Below are 18,260 nucleotides of genomic sequence, written 5' to 3'. Positions count from 1 at the left end.
TGTTGATGACGATGAAGTAAAAAATGCAGCTTGACTTTCAAAACCCAGGTTGGCTTTGCAGGGCTGGCAGTTAGGAAAAAACAACAATATCCTTTTACTACAAACCTGGCAAATTTCAGCAGGAAATCATTATGAGCAGAGTGACCATATTTCCCTATGCTGAATACGGGACACCTGGTAAAATTACTCATATTCAAGCGAGTCCAATGGCAATCAATCAGAACTATGCAGTACAAACGTTCAGATTAACATCCAGTTGACTGAGCCCCTGTTAAAAAGAAATCCTGCTTAGCTGGATTCTTTTTATTTAATTTCTTATCTTTAAGGCTTTAGGGTTTACACAGGGAGGGGTGATGCACACCCACTCCTGTAAGCCTCTCTTACACAGGGAGCGTGACTGACCAACCCAACTCTCCCTGCCCGATGATCTCCACCTTCCATGCCTGGCTGGGCCCCTGGAATGGACCCGTACCTGGTGCTATGTCTTCCTGAAGTAACATGGGGGACACACAGGGTCACATGCCCACCTCCCCAGATTTCTGCCAGGGTTCACACCAGAATGTGGCCAACAGCAGCCTGTTGGCACTGTGCGGGAGGGAAGGGATAGGAGCTGCTTTCAGCCACAGGGCAGGAGGACGGGGAAGGGATGACCTGGTCTGTGCCTTTGCAGAGCTCATCTCTCACCCCTGCTCTCCAGTAGCTGGAAGCAGATTGTCCCTTCCTGCCTGCACAGTGTCGAAAGGCAGCTAACACCTCCAGGCTGCTGCTGACCAGCTACATAACCCAGCTGCCTCCTGTCCCTCGGCTACAGCACGGGCAGGAAGGGGTTAAGCCCTAAGGATGCATTGTGCACCAGGGCCCAGGAAACCTGACTACAGGGGCTTCAGTGAACCCAGCCAGAGAGGTGGCTCAGCAGAGGAAGGTGCCTAGGGAAGGGACAGGTGAAGAGGGAGCTAAGCCTCTGCTCGGGGGAGCTGCAGTGGAGCCTGCAGGGCCAGGGTGTGAACAGGCTTCAAATTGCTTCCCTCCTTGCCCCCGCCACTCCAGGGCTTAGCTGAGGGGTGGAGAGGCTTCCCCCTGCCGGTGCTGTGCAGGGCTTTGGCACGTGCAGGGCTTGGCTCCTCCTGGCTACTGCTCCGGGCCAGACAGTCTTGGGCTTTCCCAGGGTACTGGCCCAGCCAGAGGCCCTGGGGGAACGAAGGAGCCTGCTGGCCAGGCTATTGCTGAGCTGAGCACTCTGAACAGGGTCTGGTTCTCTGCACAGCACTGGGAGTGGGACGCGCCCGCTGGGGGTGGGGAGGATATGGAGGAGCAGTGGGGCTGGAGGGGAGGGGTGAAGGGGCAAAGCAGGGAGAGGACAGCGAGAGGAGGAGCATGTAAAGGGACGATGGGTGGACAGCAGAGGCGACACATAACCGGACGCTACCTGGCGCCTGCCCGCACTCACCGGCTGCCATAGCTTGCAGCATGCAGCCAGTGCCAGCCGGAAATGGGACGGGGGGGCAGAGCCCTGCTGGCCGAGAGACAGCACACAGTGGGGACTGTGCTGATGCACCAGCAGGAGGAGTAGCTGGCCCTGCACGCTGCAACTTCTCTCCCCTCCCCCCCGCCCAGCCTTGCACACCCACCCCCATTGCTGGTGGGCGGGTGGCTAGCAAGTAGGGATCTGGCCAGCAGCAGGACCCGCCAGTACTGATGAGGGGGAGACAGAAAATATGGGACAATTTGCCTGTTTGTAAGAAAAAGTCAGGACACCTGCAGGAAGGCTGAAATAGAGGACCGTCCCTTTAAATACGGGACATCTGGTCACTCTAATTATGAGGCGGTAAACATGGAAACCCATGGTGCAAATTTTAACATTTTTCAGAGTGGAACCACACTTTGAGCAATATATAAACTGTTTGTCTTTGTAGAGTAAAGTCCTGATCCTGCTTGTTACAATCTGTGAGGGAACCCCTGTGCCTGCATGGAGCCCCACTGAAATTAGCAGGGTTCTGTGAGGGTGCAGGAACAAACACATTCTACTTGCAGGACTTGGACCTAGGTTTAGAATGCAAGCTCTCTTTAGACTGCAAACTCTTCAGGGCAGGGGCCATCTCTTTGTTGTATGCTTGTACAATGTCTAGCACATTAACACTCTGGCTTCTAGGCAGTACGACTATACAATACAAATAAATAATAATTAATATATTTTCCAAATGATATACTTGAAATGTGGAGATAAAATCCTGTTAATAAGTAATGGAATTTTTATGTGTATCTTCTCATACTATCTTGAAACCATTCTTCTGTAGGCTTTTAGCTGCAAGCAAGACTTTCTTGTTTTCCTTCTGTTGCAGAGGAGACTTTTTAACGTTACGAGAGGTCTGTATGACAGAAGACTTTAGCCAGTATTTCTCAGGTTGTGTGCGAGTCGCTTTATCTCTGTTGTAACATTTTGTGTTCAGAAAATACTTTGGGACATAATTCTATAAAAGACCAAAGCAGAAATACATTTTCACCCTGACACTTTTAACTATCAATTAAAGATTCTGAATGTTTCTCATAAATATTCATAGTTTGCCTTTTGAACCAGTAAATGCCTCTTCTGCTTACTTTCTGTTTTTCTGCATTCAGACAATCCAAAGAATGACACAGTCGTGCTAGGAGTGGAAGAGCTATTGTAAACCCGTAAATGTACTTCATATTGTTATCTTCCTCTGTGTTTACCAGGAAATTACGTCCACTTCAGTCTCAGGTGTGATGCATAATTCATCCATGAATTTGACTCATAATGTCTTGTCTGGAGTTCTCTTTTGCTGCAAACTGAGACTTCCTTCATACATTTTGAATGACTTTTGGGTGAATGAAATGTATGCGGTTCTCTCATGAATAATAAATGTGTTCATTTTCAACAAAAGACGTTCATCCGAGCACCGTAGAAGTTAAGGCGAGCACTTAAACATCTTCTGAAAAAAGGAAACATTCAGATTGCATTACATGTGGTGAAACTTAAACAATATATATTTTTACTCATGGAGCCTTCATCTGAAAGCGGACAAGAATTTTGTTATTGTGTTAAAGCACCCAGTAATGAAGGATTTGATGTTCTGAATCTTAATGTTAAAATTGATACTTCCTGGATTTTCCAGGATTTAGAAGATGTGCAAGGGAGTGCAAGGGAGTCTGAAGGGGCAGTTAACAGTGCTGAAGTGGAGATGTTGAATCTCAGAATAAAACAGCTGGAAAAGTCAGAGCAAAAACTGAAAGACATTTTAGAGGACTACACAAAGTCAAATTCTGCACTAGGAAACAGGTAAATGCATGTTTTGTATTATAGACTTTTAAAGGATGTAAAATATGTGCTTTTTCTATTGGATGTCATAATATAGTTTAACAGTTCTAGAACGAATAAAAATGTGGATTCCAGATTGACTGAATTATCAGATTATAATTATAATGATCAAAGTCTATCATTTTATTACATAAGTCACACATTTAAGACCACTGGACTTATTTGAATATCCTGGTAACATAGTTTATATTTCTTCTTCTTTTTAAAGTGAAAAGTTTATTTGAAATCAAAAAATGGTTGATGTCAGCTATGTGTACATTTGTAATTATGCTTTGTATTGTCAAACAAAATCAGCGTTTCAGAAAGCTAGGTATAATTTAGTCTGCTGGTCCTAAGTAACAGTATTGCTCAAACTAATGACTCCATTAAGCATCAGTTGCCCTGGGTGAATGTTTCTTGATGCATGGCAATAGTGCTATTCAAAGCAAAGCTAGATGAGATAGAAGATATATGGGTAGGTTCAAAAGGACGTTCAAAGATAATTGTCTGCATCAGTATCTTTTATTTGTTTATTACCAAGGGTCTCAGTCTGTACAGAGTGCACACCAATAAAGACAGCCTGAAGATCTTGCAGGATGCACAGAGAAATCTAGAGGAGGGAAGGACTTTGTGAGGTTGTTTGTTTGAGAAGTGAGTGTATAATTATTTTAAACATATGCTTTGGAAAGGGCTCTTCACACATAGGAAACTATATGGTAAAATGTATGGAGATGGGATTGACAAAAGGAGAGGAATGGGGCGTCATTGTGGGAGGCCATAACAAGGAGATAAGGCCTAAGGTAGGACACAGGCTGGCGGAAGATGAGGCGGGTATCAGAAAGGCTGGAGAAAAGGTGGTTGTGCTATTTAAGACAGGAGATGATCAGAGACTAGAAAAGCATTTTTGCCCATAAAACAGAAAATGATTTGGGTTTTAGAAGTGTTTAGAATGTGGAGAAGATTTGGATATGTCCTGGGTGAGAGGGAGGAGTCTAAGCTGGCTCCCATGTTGTGAGCCTAGGCTACAGAGAGGTTACTAACAAGGAAAGGAACATATTTTGTGCTAAATCTCAGCTTTATTGCCAAAAGCCAAAGCAGATGGGTATAAGTCATAGCAAGCTTTAATTTCCAGTATGAAAGATACCTTACAAGAGATGTTACAGGGCAGTATGTCTTGCATTAAGCCAGCATAACTCATGGTGCGGTACTTCCTACTGGCTCTCTAAACAGGAGGAATATATGACATTACTGTTGCTGATAGTAACATTTACATTCACCAGTCATGGGGCTAGCAGAATCCTGTTGTCAGATAACCATGTCTCTTTTGGCTACAAAGTATGCCCATTTATGGTAGGTGTCCACTTTGTATGCCACAACAGGCTGCCATAAACCACTAATCAAATGCTTCTGTTTGCTTACGGATTTCAAACTGCAAGTATCCTTTCCTCCTTGTGCACCTCTGCATCCCAGAGAAAGATTGCAATGTAGACATTTACAATTAAGTAGAGCCCCGTAAAGGCCTTTGAGAGTTTCCAGTGAAATTCGCTACATGCATGCAAACACTATTTGTAATTATAATGCTGTAACCACTGTTAATTAGTTATCAATGATCAGTTATTAATTTTCAATTCTCAGTGATGTAGTGTTAATTACTATTATTGTTGAGAAAGAAAAGAGTGTAACTGGAGAATTGATGATAGATTATTTCTCTGGAAACAATATTGTGATGTATTGATTCAGAAGCAATCCTATTTTTCAATAATGTAGAGCAAAGGAGCTGGAGCTGTCACAGAAGAAACTTTTCGAAACAGTTGACCAACTGAATGCAAAGCTACAGCAGGTAGAAAATGCAAACCTACGTGTTAAAGGGAAGCTCCGAAACCTTCAGGTGGAACTGACAGATTTGGTAAGTTGGATATTGTTTAAATGAAATGCTTTTGCTTATCTCTATGTGGATGACTCACAGATCAATCTCTCTACCACTAAACTGTCTCCTTCCATCGGTTCTCGCATCTCAGCCTGTCTAGCTGACATGTCTTCAATAACTTGTCATCTTAAACTGGATCAGAGCTCCTTCCACTTCCCCACTTTTCTGTCACTGCTGACAACACCACCATTCTCCCATCACTTATGTCTACAATCTCTAAGGTACTTTTGATTCCTCCTTTTCCCTTGCCCCAGATGTCCATGCCAACATCTTCATTCTCCACAAATCAGTCCCGCTCTTTCCAGCCCCATAGCTAAATCTCATTATATCAGCTCCTTACATCCAGGACTGCTGTACAGTAGTCTGAGATAGAGTTGGGTGAGTAATAGATTGAGTCATTCTTTCTCTCTTTGGCCCAAAGAATATTTAAGTAGTTACACAAAGTGAACAGCTTCAGCAGGAGAGATTGAGAAAGCCCATCCCAGAAGAGCCTTGCGGTTAGGGTGCTCACTAGGAAGGGGGAAAATCTGAGTTCAAGTCCATGATCCAGAGTGGGGGATTCAAACCGGGGTCTCCCACATCTCAGGCAAGTAACCTAACCACTGGTTTGAAGGTTATAAAGAGACACGGATGGATGTCTCAACTACCACAACAGCCTCTTTCTCAGCCTGCCAATCATATGCATTGTCCTCCTTCAGGCCGAACAAAATGCAGCTGCTACACTCGTCATCCTTGCCCATGACTCCCCGCTCTATACCCCTCCACTGGCTGCCCTATTACATCCAATTTAAGATTCCTGTCTCCACCTTCAAAGTTCTACTTAACTCTGCTTCACCCTACTTATCCTTTGTCAGTACTCTCCCAGCCGTGTCTGACTTCTATTCAGCATCTCACATAGTCACCTCCCTGCCTACTTCCATGTGGCTTTCTACACATGGTTTGGCCTCCCTATGATCATCTGCAAAGCCCTTGCCCTGTCCACATGTAAGTCCCTCTTCTTCCTTAAAGTGAAACAAATGGATATATATATAATTTGCCTATTGTTGTTTTCATTCCCTTCCCCTTCTAATGTCTGTCTACTTGTCTGTCCTTAGACTGTCAGTTCTGTGGAACATGGTGGACCATACCTGAGTGTTTGAAAAATGCCTAGCACATAGCAGGTGCTATTGCAAATAAATATAGAAATAATCTATTGGGATTTTTTTTAAAAATATGCTTATCAGTAGACTTATTTTTTTCTCCTTAAATAAACACCCTGCTTTGGTTCATAGCTCATCTGATGAGTTCCTTGAATAGAGGAGCAATGAAAATTCTCTAAGCAAACAGCACATATCCATCGAAGCTAAGCCTACTTGATGTAGTGTAGTTCACAGTATTGCAGCTTTTACTGGTTTATTTTCCTTGGGTATATTTCCTTTTCATCAGTAGTTACAATTGCAAAATTTTCGTTTGAAGCTCATTAATGTAGCAAAAGGCAGTGTAGTATAGTATACCTGTAGTCGTCAGCAGCTATCCCTCGATACAAGGATGATGTCTGCTGGGGGGAAAAAGTCACTGATGAGACTTAAGATGGCTGAGGAGTCCAATCCGTGCTCTATAGGTTTTTCCACATCTATAACAGGTGGTTGCTTGGAGAGAGCACAACGTCTGGCTGGGATGCTGTTTACTTTCCTTCCTTCTCTGCCATTTCTCAGCCTCTTGAGTAAAGCAATTCTCTTTAAACTGGGCTCAGGCTTCATGTAAGATGCAACACCATTGCAGTCTATTGCCATCCAGCTCTTCCCAATTCGTGGGATCAATGCCACCCTTCTTAAGATATAGTTTCAGGGTGTCCTTGTAGTGTTTCCTCTGTCTCCCATGAGTCCTCTTACCATGACTAAGTTGAGAAAAGAGGACTTGCTTCAGAAGATGAGCGTCAGCCTGCACACAATGGCCAGCCCAGAAAAATTGATGTTTCATAATCTTTGCCTCAACACTGGTGATATTAGCTAGAGAGAACGCTGGCATTCGTGCGATGATCTTCCCATCTGATACAGAGAATCTTCCTAAGGCAGTGCTGATGGTACCACTCCAGACATTTAAAATGGCTTCCGTATGTCACCCATGTCTCACACCCATAAAGAAAAGTGACGATGATTACTGCATTGTAGACCAGGATCTTAGTTTCCATCCACATATCTCTGTCAATAAAGACATGATGAAGCAACCTTTTGAAGGATGTGCTGGCACAATGGATCCATGTTTGATCTCCACATCAAGATTGGCTGTCTGGGAACCAAGGGAAATGCTCAACATTTTCCAGGAGTTCACCACCAATGACAAATTGTGGGAGAATGGGAAGCAACTTGTGCTGGGGCAGGCTGGGTGGAGCATCTTAGTCTTCCCAATATTGAGGGAAAACCCCAGGCTATGATAAGCGCCAGGCTATGATAAGCCCTGGAGAAAAGATCTAGGCTGGACTGCAAGTCAAATGCATGGGTGGATTGTTGCATGACAGATCCAAGATAAACAGCCATTGTTTATGGCATTTTTTGACCTAACTAAGGCCTTTGATTGCATCAATCTTGAGGTATTATGGAAGGTGCTGTCTTGGTTCAGTTGTCCATTAAGTTCATTTGCATTCTCAGGCTACTTCATGATGGGATGACCGCCACTGTCCTTTGTAATGGGTTGGAGGCAGCGCTGTTCACCATCTGTGCTGGTGTTAAGCAGGACTGTGTTATTGACCCAACCCTTTTTTCCATCTATCTTGCTGTGATCTTGATTCTTATTTGTGACCACCTTTCTTCCAGAATTGGGATTGAGTATCGCATGGATGGCCAGCTCTTCAACCTGTGGCATCTTCATTCTAAAACTAAGGTCACCAGGACTGTTATTACCGACCTTCAGTATGCTGACGACTGTGCTATCCTTGCGCACACCGAGGCACAATTGTAATACCGCTGGAATGTCTCAGTATTGCTTCACATCACTTCTCAACTCCTTTTCCCATTTACCTGGGGTTAGAGGTGCCCATGATTCTTTGACGCTTCTTCTGGTCCATGGAACAAGTTCATACGAATTGGAGTTCCAGTCCTTTTCTCTTCAGACTTCTCTTGACAGAGTCTTTCCATCACATCCTCAGTTTTCCACATCCTTTCTTGTTGTCCTCTTCCTCCCATGCTTTCTTTGCTGACCGTTCTTCTCCCATTCTTATCACATGTCAAATGTGTGCTCTCCAGGCTATCACTGAGGGTCCCAAGTTCATCTTCCCCATAATTTCTTTCTTTTTCACTCTGTCTGCCCGCCTCTCACCTGCCATTCTTCTTAGTATATTATTTTCTATTACCTGTATCTTCTTTTCTTCCATCTCTGTAAGACCTTCCATAGAGCAGGCAGGGACAAACATTCACAGCATACGCTTTTCCTTTCAGTTTATTACTTAATTTCCAGCCCAATAATACTCCTGCCACCATTTTCACTTCCATCCATTCACATTAGATTCTTCTCTTCAATTCTCCAACTGTCCATCTGATGGCACTAAGTGTACTTCCCAAGTACATAACTTATTTTTTTTCTGATTCAGCTTCTCTCCTGATAATTCAATCAACAGCTCTTCTTCAACCTTCCCTGCTTACATAATTTAAGTTTTCTTTGGGTTTACCTTCAAACCACGATTTTCCAACACTGATGTCTACTCTGATACCATAGTTACCACATCCTCTTTGCTGTCAGTCAAAAGGACCAGATTATCAATATACATTGTTTTCTCTGTGTCTCCGCAGGCTTGGTTCTCCTACTAAATAATTCCATAACTAGGATAAAGGGAAGTGGACTCAGCACACTGCCTCATTGTCAAAGCATGAAAGCCTTCAATTACTTTTTGGCAGAACTCTTCCTTTTACCCCCACCCCTTATAAAACTACCAATGCAATCTTTCCTCAATTTCGTCATCTTTCCTGTTTTCTCAGGTTACAGTTGGAGTTTAGCTATTAATAATGCATGTTATTTTGTCAGATACTCACTTGGTGTAACCTTTCTGTCTTTTATCATTTTCATATGTTTTCTTCTCATCAAAATATAGCTCACATGGACTTTATTTTTCCCCCTGCAATATGTCACCATATGGGATTTTTTTTTCCAAACCATGCAAACACCACTGAAAAAACCCAGTAAGCCTACACCACTCAATCCCCCTCTCTCCTTCTGCATTTCTTTTGTCAAATTTACCTACCACTGCTTCTTCTGGGCTCCTTTCACTAACAAGACAGATTAAATCACCATCAACCACTAACAAGGTGTGATTCTCAACCCTAACCACCAGCTCTGCCAGCTCATTTCTGAAGCTCCTCTTCTCTTCCATAGGTCCACCTTGTTCTGAAACATATGCTGACATCACCTATCTAACCCTATTCTCTGTCCTCAACCATATGACTATCAATTGGTCTTCTCTTCTTTCTACCCTTGTGCAATCGCTGGGATCATGACAATAGCAACCCCTTTCGTTTCTTTTTTTCCTCCAGACCAAAAATTTTTAAATTCATCTTTCAAGATTTTACTTTTGCCTCCACACTACATAGTTTCATGCAGACACAGTATATGGATTTTCCTTCTAGCCATTGTCCCAACCACATATCCTGATCCACCCATAACTAAATCTACATTCCAGGTCCTGGCCAATTTGTCACCATTACTTGGAAGATGGAGAATCAGTTACCCCAGACAAGGTAGCATGTTTTAAACAACCCACTCCACCTGAATTGAGAACCATTTTCTATTCTGAGGGCAAAAGCTGCTCTATCCTAATTGTTCCTTTGCTTAGTTAGCCATTGGCATTTTTATAGGGTTCATTGCTTATACTGGTGAATACTTGGTCTCCAAAACTGTATTTGCCACTCAATGAGTGCTCGCACTCTCTACCAAGTGGTGGTTACGGTTGGGGTTTTCCCTTCATTGGAGCTGAGACCATAGTAGCATTATTCAAACTCCTCCATATACTTTTAGGGTGTCTCAGTATAACAGATAATATTAAATTCAGTAATTTCTCAATCAACCTGTTTAAAACTAGAATATATTTTTCAGAATTTGTCTAAACAGTTCCTATTCTCCCATCAGAAGGTAATTTCATTTAAACCTAATAGTCTGATCCTGCCTGACATTGTGTGACTTTCATGCTTAGTGTTAATCTCATTACTTTGTTTCATCAGCAAGCCCCCTAAAAATCAATAGGCTAGAGTGTAAAAACACTGAGCTGAAACAGTATTAATGGGATACTGCAAATGCCTCATTCAGACTGTCTCTGTGCTTCAGTACCTGCTGAAAAAGTCCCAAGTTTGCATTATGTTATTTGATGGCCTTTAGTTGGTTCAGGACTAGTTAATAAAATAAGAAATGTTTGTTTTTCTTTCATCTGACACATTTGGACTTTATATCACGACCCACGCATTCATGTAAAGTGTAACATGGTTCATCTGAAAATTAAAATTATCCATATTCATTTACATGTGGAACACTCTCTGTGATCTGACTAACAAGGCCCACTATGCTTTCCTTCTTTGCATTGCTTCCTCATTTCCAGAGGCCTTGGAATAGTTGAGCTAATTAATGGCTAAATTAGAGGGCAAATGGGTTAACTGACTCTTATGAATATACAAATTCTGATTTATATATTTCATTGCACCTCTTCCCTCCACACTTCATCGGCCACTTGTTATGTTAGATTGTAAGCTTTTGGGGACTGAAACTGTTTTTTTCATATGTGTTTGAAGAGCACCTAGTACAATGGGACTAAGAACCTAATTGTGACCTCTGGACACTACTACAGTATAAATATTAAAAATAATATGTTGTATAGTTAGGAACTGATTATGTGCATTTTAATCCATAAAAGGGTTTTGATTTGATGAGTATCCTACATTATGCAAAATGAACTAAAATATTAAATATCAAAGCAAACATGGTTTTTAACTGAGATGTTTTGGTGGTGGTTGAAACGACAAGCTAATGGGCCAAATTCTGCTCTGACCGCCACATCATATAGTCCTATTGATTTCTAAAAAGTTTTTGTTCAGATTATTCCTGGCCTTTGGCCAAAAGATGGTTCAGAAGAGATGGGAAAAATTATTGCTTCATTAAGAAAAGGAAAAAAATATTGTGAAAAGAGATTCTGAATCATAGATTTCCCTCTTGTTGTTTTCATTCCCATACTAATCCCTGAAATTTGCAGGTTCAAAAACAAGAAAAGGCAGAAAGAAAACAAAAAGAAAAGCTATGGCGACTTCAGGACCAATTGAAGACAAAACAGGATGAAGTAAAGAGTCAGTCAGCATATTTCGAGCACTACAAACAAAAGCAGAAGCAGAAGACAGCAGTGTTGAGAGAACGAGAGTTGTCCCTTCAGGGTCAGGTGTCCAGGCTGGAAAAGGAAGTCCTAGATCTCAGTGCCACTACAGCTTTTCTGTTCTCTGAGCTAGGAGAGGGAACTGTACAATATCTCCGATGCAAACTGGAAGCAGTATTCAATGGAATTCAGGGGTCTTTGCACTTAGATGTGAATATAACTAAAATAAAAACTCTCATTGAAGATGTGGATCATTACATGAAAAGCCACCTACAGACACTGCAGCAAAATCTGAAAAGGTTACAGGAAAAAGAAGAAGGTGGTAATAGAGAACAAGCAGACCTACTAACTAAACTTCAGCTCTCCGAGGACAATGAAGATTTCCTGACAAGGAAATTAGAGGAATCTTGCTGTCGTGTTTATGAGCTGAAATTGTCTGAAATCAACCTTCAGGAACGCGTGGAGGAACTTATGGAAGAAAACATCACTTTAAAGGACAAACTGGGAGCAAAGTTACCAAGAGAAGCAGAAAAGGAGCTATTGCCTGCAGGAATGGAAAATGGAGAAAATAAAGCTGTCAGTGGTAACTGGGTAAGTGAATGTAATACAGACTGTGATTAACTTTTACTTTTATACTCATTAGGGAGGGGTGTGAAATAAAGCCCCACATGTTTAAGAATGACCTCGTTGCATGTGTCTCCTTGACAGTTCCGGGGTGGCGGGATGACTGGTTACCATTTCTACTTGAGTGGGAAGCATCACTCTTCTGCTCACTGCTGCAACATAGGGCCCTAAAGTGATATTTTACATCATTTGTTGACTTCTGGTATTACAAGGGAGAGCAAAAGGCAGAGAAACTTGAAAGCCAATATGTTGCTTCCTAGGTACATTATTAGAGGGGCAGAGAGGCACTCAGACATGGACAATGAAGCGTGCCATGGAGGGACTGCTTATTTGTATGGTCTGTATGGCTGAGACTGGGAGAATGCATATGTCACAGTTCAGGGCAACTGCACCTGAACTCCCCCTCTGTGGTACAGCATGGGCACCACTCTCAGGCTTCCCTGGCTGTCACATCTCATAGGTGCCACAAGTACTCCTTTTCTTTTGCGAGTACAGACTAACACGGCTGTTACTCTGAAACATCTCATAGGTGGAGATCCATGTCTCTCTCTCCCTTCTGAATGGAATATCTCCAGGCTGAACAGTTCCCTACCCTCACTGTGTTATTCCAGCAAAAGACAGGTTATCTAAGCAAGCTTCTTTTGCCTTCTCTTCAGAGACTAATACCAGAATGATTGCCCACAGTTATAAGTGTTCATCCACAACTTCCTGTGCAAGCTTATTTTATTCTAAAGGTAAAAGCACTACAGAGAAACCCTACTGAAAATAATAAAATAACTTACACACAGGCTAAAAAACTTACCAGACGTCCCCCCATCCCAAGTATGGAAGGAACAATCCTTCAAAACCCAACCCAAGGGTTTTCTTTGTAGTTTCAGGTTCATCTCAGCTTCAGGTCAGAACAGCACACTCATGACATATTTAGTCTGCCCTTCCTACAATTTAGGGGTCTCCGATTTGGAGTTTCCAGGATCAGGTAATTAATAGATAATTGGTTTCTCTTTCCCGAAGGTAGCTTCAAAAGGATGCATTTTGAAGTGTGTCATTAGTCCTCCCCTTACCCCCAGGTATTTCCTAGGAAATCCACTATACATGCATTGTCCCCAATAGTCCTTTGAGGTTCCTCATATCTCCCAGAGATTGCATTAATTCTGTCTTCCAGCTGAGGAAGTTCCATGCAAGTCCATGATAGTACATAAACATTTGCATTTTTCATACAACAAGTTTAATTTAATAAGGTAGGATATTATTGTCAGTCTGTCACAGCATGTTTGAATATTGAGTCAGGAAAAAATATCAGTATAAAGCTGTTAAGATATGAGCGTTGGTTCTCTATTAGTGTTGGTTACAGAAGTTAAAGCTGCCTAAGAAACAGGAAGCCCATCTCTTTCGCCAGCTTTTTAAAATATGCTGCAGGGTATATAAAATGAGAACTTGATGGACAGTTTTGTTGCCTTATCTCTGGGCTAACAACAAAGGTGCCTTCATGGCTTTATTAGTAAGAAATAATAATGCTCAATTTTCTTCTTTCTTTGAAGTTCCACCTTTGTAGTGTGTGCCTGGGAAAAGGTCAACTTGCCATTACAGGGTAATGAGATTTATCTTGTCCTATGGTTACTGTATTCAGCTGATAAATTTCACAAGAAAATTCCTACTTCTCAGTATTCAGTAGAACAGTGACTGTTTGAGGCAATTGAATTTGTTGATCCTCTCCCTAATTCTCTGCCAAAGCTTTGTTTTACCTTTCAAAGGCTTCAGTGAGCCCAGTGTTCATTTAGGACCAGATCCTGCCATCCCTATTGAGGCAGAAACTCCCACAGAAGTCCAGTGTTTTCCAACTATTGAAGCCAGTAGGAGTTTTGCCTGAGTAAGGAGTTGGAGGACAGTAGCTTACCTTTGCATAACTATGGTGCTGTTAGGCTAATAAGAACAGCTAGGAACATAACTAAAGAAGAGAGTGAAGTCTATTTACTGTGGAGATGTGCCTCACATTGGCAAGGGGCAATGTGGGCTTGTTTCTTTGTATCAGTGCAAGTTATCACTGGCCAGGAAGTCTTGTGGAGACACTGACATCCAGTTACGAGAGGCTGACATGGCATATTTTGCAAAATCTCATCTCACACTGAGTATCTAAAGAAGCAACATGCTCCAACACTGTACTATATTTGGGTGTGATGGTGTTTGAACTTAGAACTCAGGAATTTAATTATCTTGCAGGTTAACTCTGGACACCAATTATCTCTTGGGCAGCCTTCAGATACTCCAGAGATGTGTTATATTATAAGAACCTTGATAGAAAGACAGAATAGTATGTTATACTAAGGAAACTGCTTTAAAGCGTTTGGCAAATGTTTATAGGAAGTTGGTGGATCATGTTTAACTGCCTCTTGTAACACATTTTTGAAGTATGGACTGAAACCCCATCTTGCTCTATCAAAAATGAGCAAATGAAAATCTTTTAAGCCATAAGCATACATTTGAATTTCTTTATTGTCTGGATCAGAGGAGTAGAAGAATGATGTTTATAGACAGGCACAGTCAAAGATGACAATCACATTACACTGATAAAGACAACATTCATCAATACACCAAGCAATATTTGAGCAGGTCAAAGTAAGCGGACGACATGGCGTGCATAGCAGAAGGAAGTGACAGTCAGCAAGTCAGCCTTCTCCTGAGCATGTAGTTAAAGGGAAGGAATATGGAGCCTCTTGTTAGCGGAGAACCTGGTCATATCTCTGCACCCTATCACAGTCAGCACCGTAGCCCATCAATTAAGGATTTGAAAAATCCATTTTATATCGCAGTAAATAAATGTGTGTGGGGGCAGTTTAGGAGGCTAAGGAAGTATTTTATCCACATTAAATGCTTGGAGCCCTTATCATTTTCCAGATGTAAAACTGTAAGTGCCAGAAGTTTCCATTGGGCAGGGTTAGGTGATAGGGTGGGGTGACAGTGAGTGATGAAGGGTTATTTGACAGTGGGGAACTGGCTGGATCCCATAAATCTTCATTTACAGGCTTATTAACATTTGAAGTTTTTAAAAGATATGGCTTTGTTTTGAAAGTGCACTCTGTTTTACATAGTTAGCTGGGCTTCATTGAAACATATTGATTAATATTTATATTACATACACACCTAAAGGCTCCAACTGAGACTGGGACCCTATAGTGCTAGGTGCTGTACACACATTAAGGAGCAATTTTTGGCCTGGGGAATTTACTCTCTAAATAGACAAGGCAGATAAAGGTCCAGATAAAGGAAGTATGTATTCTCTCTATTTTACAGAATGGAAATCAAAAGGTTAGGTGACTTACCCAAGATCACTCACACGAATCAAACCCAAATCTTCTGAGTCCCACTCCAGTGCCTTAACCACAAGACCATTTTCCCTCTCATATTAATAACTCCTTTTTGACAGGTTTTTGATTGGGACTAATATATACCCTTGAATTGTAGGAAGATGTCAAGAGCCAAGGAACAGAACTATTGGTATCCTTCAGTGTGCAAAGTGTCCCTCAATACATTAATGATGGATTTACACAGCATATTTCTTTCTGTTTGATAGATGGTTGAATCCCTTAAATGTGACGTCAAACAGCAACAACAGCACCACTTGTAATTTTCTGGATTGGTGGTTATATTTTTTTCTCTTTTGTAAAACATTAATGACAATTATTCTAGCATGAAACATTACTTTAGGATACTAAGGCAAAGCTTTAAGCTGTGTATAAAAAGGAGGAGGGAGACCTCCAGTGGTATATTGTAATACTGGTGAGGGGTTTTTCCCCCTGTATTTCAATAGGGTTCACTGATCTTCTCATTACACTGGTCTTGTAGTATCCAAGAGGGAGTACTTGCAAAGTGTCCTGATTTACATGTTAATCTCATTGGTCTTCCATCATTACTGTAAAATGACAAACAGTTTGAAATATAAAAAGGAGGATTTTAAAGTTTACTAACTTTTCAGCCAGTCCATGTGATTAATCATTATTTAATACTTGTTAATGAAGCAATGAATGGGAACATTTGACTGTTCCTCACTCAGAAAGGAAACGTGCCTACATACATATATCATAGTAAGGCATGAAGGGTGCTAAAGCTATCAGTAAACATTGCATCAATAGCATGTCTACAATCCTTGAAAGCTAGTATAGTTGCGAAACTTCTTCATGCAATATTACTGAATTAGGTCCTGGTCCTGCAGTGAGCTCCACATGGGTCTGGGATCTAATCACGCAAAGCTCATTGAAAGGTCTGGATTCTTATGGAGCACTCTCAGAGATATGAGCGGAGCACTGAGCTCAGCTCTGGCTGTTTTCCCCAGTGTGTACATGAACAACAAATTCGGGACAGGCAACTGACTGAAAACATCAGTTCCTTTGTTAATTAGGTATTCACAAGAAATAAAGATCAGCGCCCAGGGGAATGGACGGCATGGGGGAGAAGGATGTGGGAGGGGACAGCTGAATTGATTTGGTAGGCAATGTAATTCCATAATACATATTTTCATGTAACAATCTATGATGTCTCAGCATTTTCTATTATATCATTGCTGTGTAGCCATCTTACCTTTTGGATTATTTCCTTATAAAATATGGACAATGTGACACCACTGCGGGGTGTTTAGGCATGAAAAGTCACCCTGAAATTTAGAAAAACAAGGTTTAATTTTTTTAAAAGGTTGCCTGATGTACTTTTGTGAATTTATCAAATAACTTCAAAATTCCTGCACTGTCACACACATCTGTGAACGCTTCTGTTCTGAAATGAATGGAACTGTCAGGCTGGAGGGAGGTTACCAGTGGAGTTCCTCAGGGATCGGTTTTGGGACCAATCTTATTTAATTTTTTTATTACTGACCTTGGCACAAAAAGTGGGAGTGTGCTAATAAAGTTTGCGGATGATACAAAGCTGGGAGGTATTGCCAATACAGAGAAGGACTGGGATATCAAACAGGAAGATCTGGATGACCTTGTAAACTGGAGTAATAGTAATAGGATAAAATTTAATAGTGAGAAGTGTAAAGTCATGCATTTAGGGATTAATAAGAAGAATTTTAGTTATAAGCTGGGGACACATCAATTAGAAGTAACGGAGGAGGAGAAGGACCTTGGAGTATTGGTTGATCACAGGATGACTATGAGCCGCCAATGTGATATGGCCGTGAAAAAAGCTAATGCGGTCTTGGGATGCATCAGACGGGGTATTTCCAGTAGAGACGGTATGATGGGATAACATGATTTTGGCAATTAATTGATCTTTAAATATTCATGGTAAATAGGCCCAATGGCCTGTGATGGGATGTTAGATGGGTGGAATCTGAGTTACTACAGAGAATTCTTTCCTGGGAATCTGGCTGGTGAGTCTTGCACATATGCTCAGGGTTCAGCTGATCGCCATATTTGGGGTTGGAAGGAATTTTCCTCCAGGGCAGATTGGAAGAGGCCCTGGGGGTTTTTCGCCTTCCTCTGTAGCATGGGGCACGGGTCACTTGCTGGAGGATTCTCTGCACCTTGAAGTCTTTAAACCATGATTTGAGGACTTCAATAGCTCAGACATAGGTGAGAGGTTTATCGTAGGAGTGGGTGGGTGAGATTCTGTGACCTGCTTTGTGCAGGAGGTCGGACTAGATGATCATGATGGTCCCTTCTGACCCTAATATCTATGAATCTATGAAATGTGTGTGATTCAATACCTATATCTTATCATAGAATCATAGAATATCAGGGTTGGAAGGGATCTCATCTAGTCCAACCCCCTGCTCAAAGCAGGACCAATCCCCAACTAAATCATCCCAGCCAAGGCTTTGTCAAGCCTGAACGTAAAAACATCGAAGGAAGGAGGTAACGCATTCCAGTGCTTCATCACCCTCTTAGTTAAAAAGTTTTTCCTAATATCCAACCTAAACCTCCCCCACTGCAACTTGAGACCATAATGCATGTCATTTAAATGGATCTCCTCTGCTGTGGCACTCTGCCATGAGTAATGGGTGATGCATGATCAGAAAGACACAATTCCTACTATGCTCCCCTTCCTCCCAAGGGTTAGTAATTTGCTACTGGTTTACCAGCTCA

At 41.7% G+C, this 18,260-nt stretch overlaps 1 protein-coding gene across 1 annotated transcript in view; it reads left to right on the top strand.

Moving 5' to 3' along the window:
- The window catches only part of C4H4orf50 (chromosome 4 C4orf50 homolog), an 84,247-nt gene that overhangs the window by 3,191 nt on the left and 62,796 nt on the right, over positions 1-18,260 (top strand). The window contains 3 exon segments of the mRNA XM_077815864.1: positions 2,617-3,295; positions 5,081-5,219; positions 11,446-12,150. Of these exon segments, the coding sequence (XP_077671990.1) occupies positions 3,015-3,295; positions 5,081-5,219; positions 11,446-12,150 (1,125 nt within the window). The 5' untranslated portion in view covers positions 2,617-3,014.

This window comes from Eretmochelys imbricata, chromosome 4, assembly GCF_965152235.1.
Source record: "Eretmochelys imbricata isolate rEreImb1 chromosome 4, rEreImb1.hap1, whole genome shotgun sequence".
Lineage (NCBI taxonomy): Eukaryota > Metazoa > Chordata > Testudines > Cheloniidae > Eretmochelys > Eretmochelys imbricata.
The sequence above is the reverse complement of the archived record's forward strand: the minus strand, read 5'-3'. Positions and strand labels throughout refer to the sequence as shown.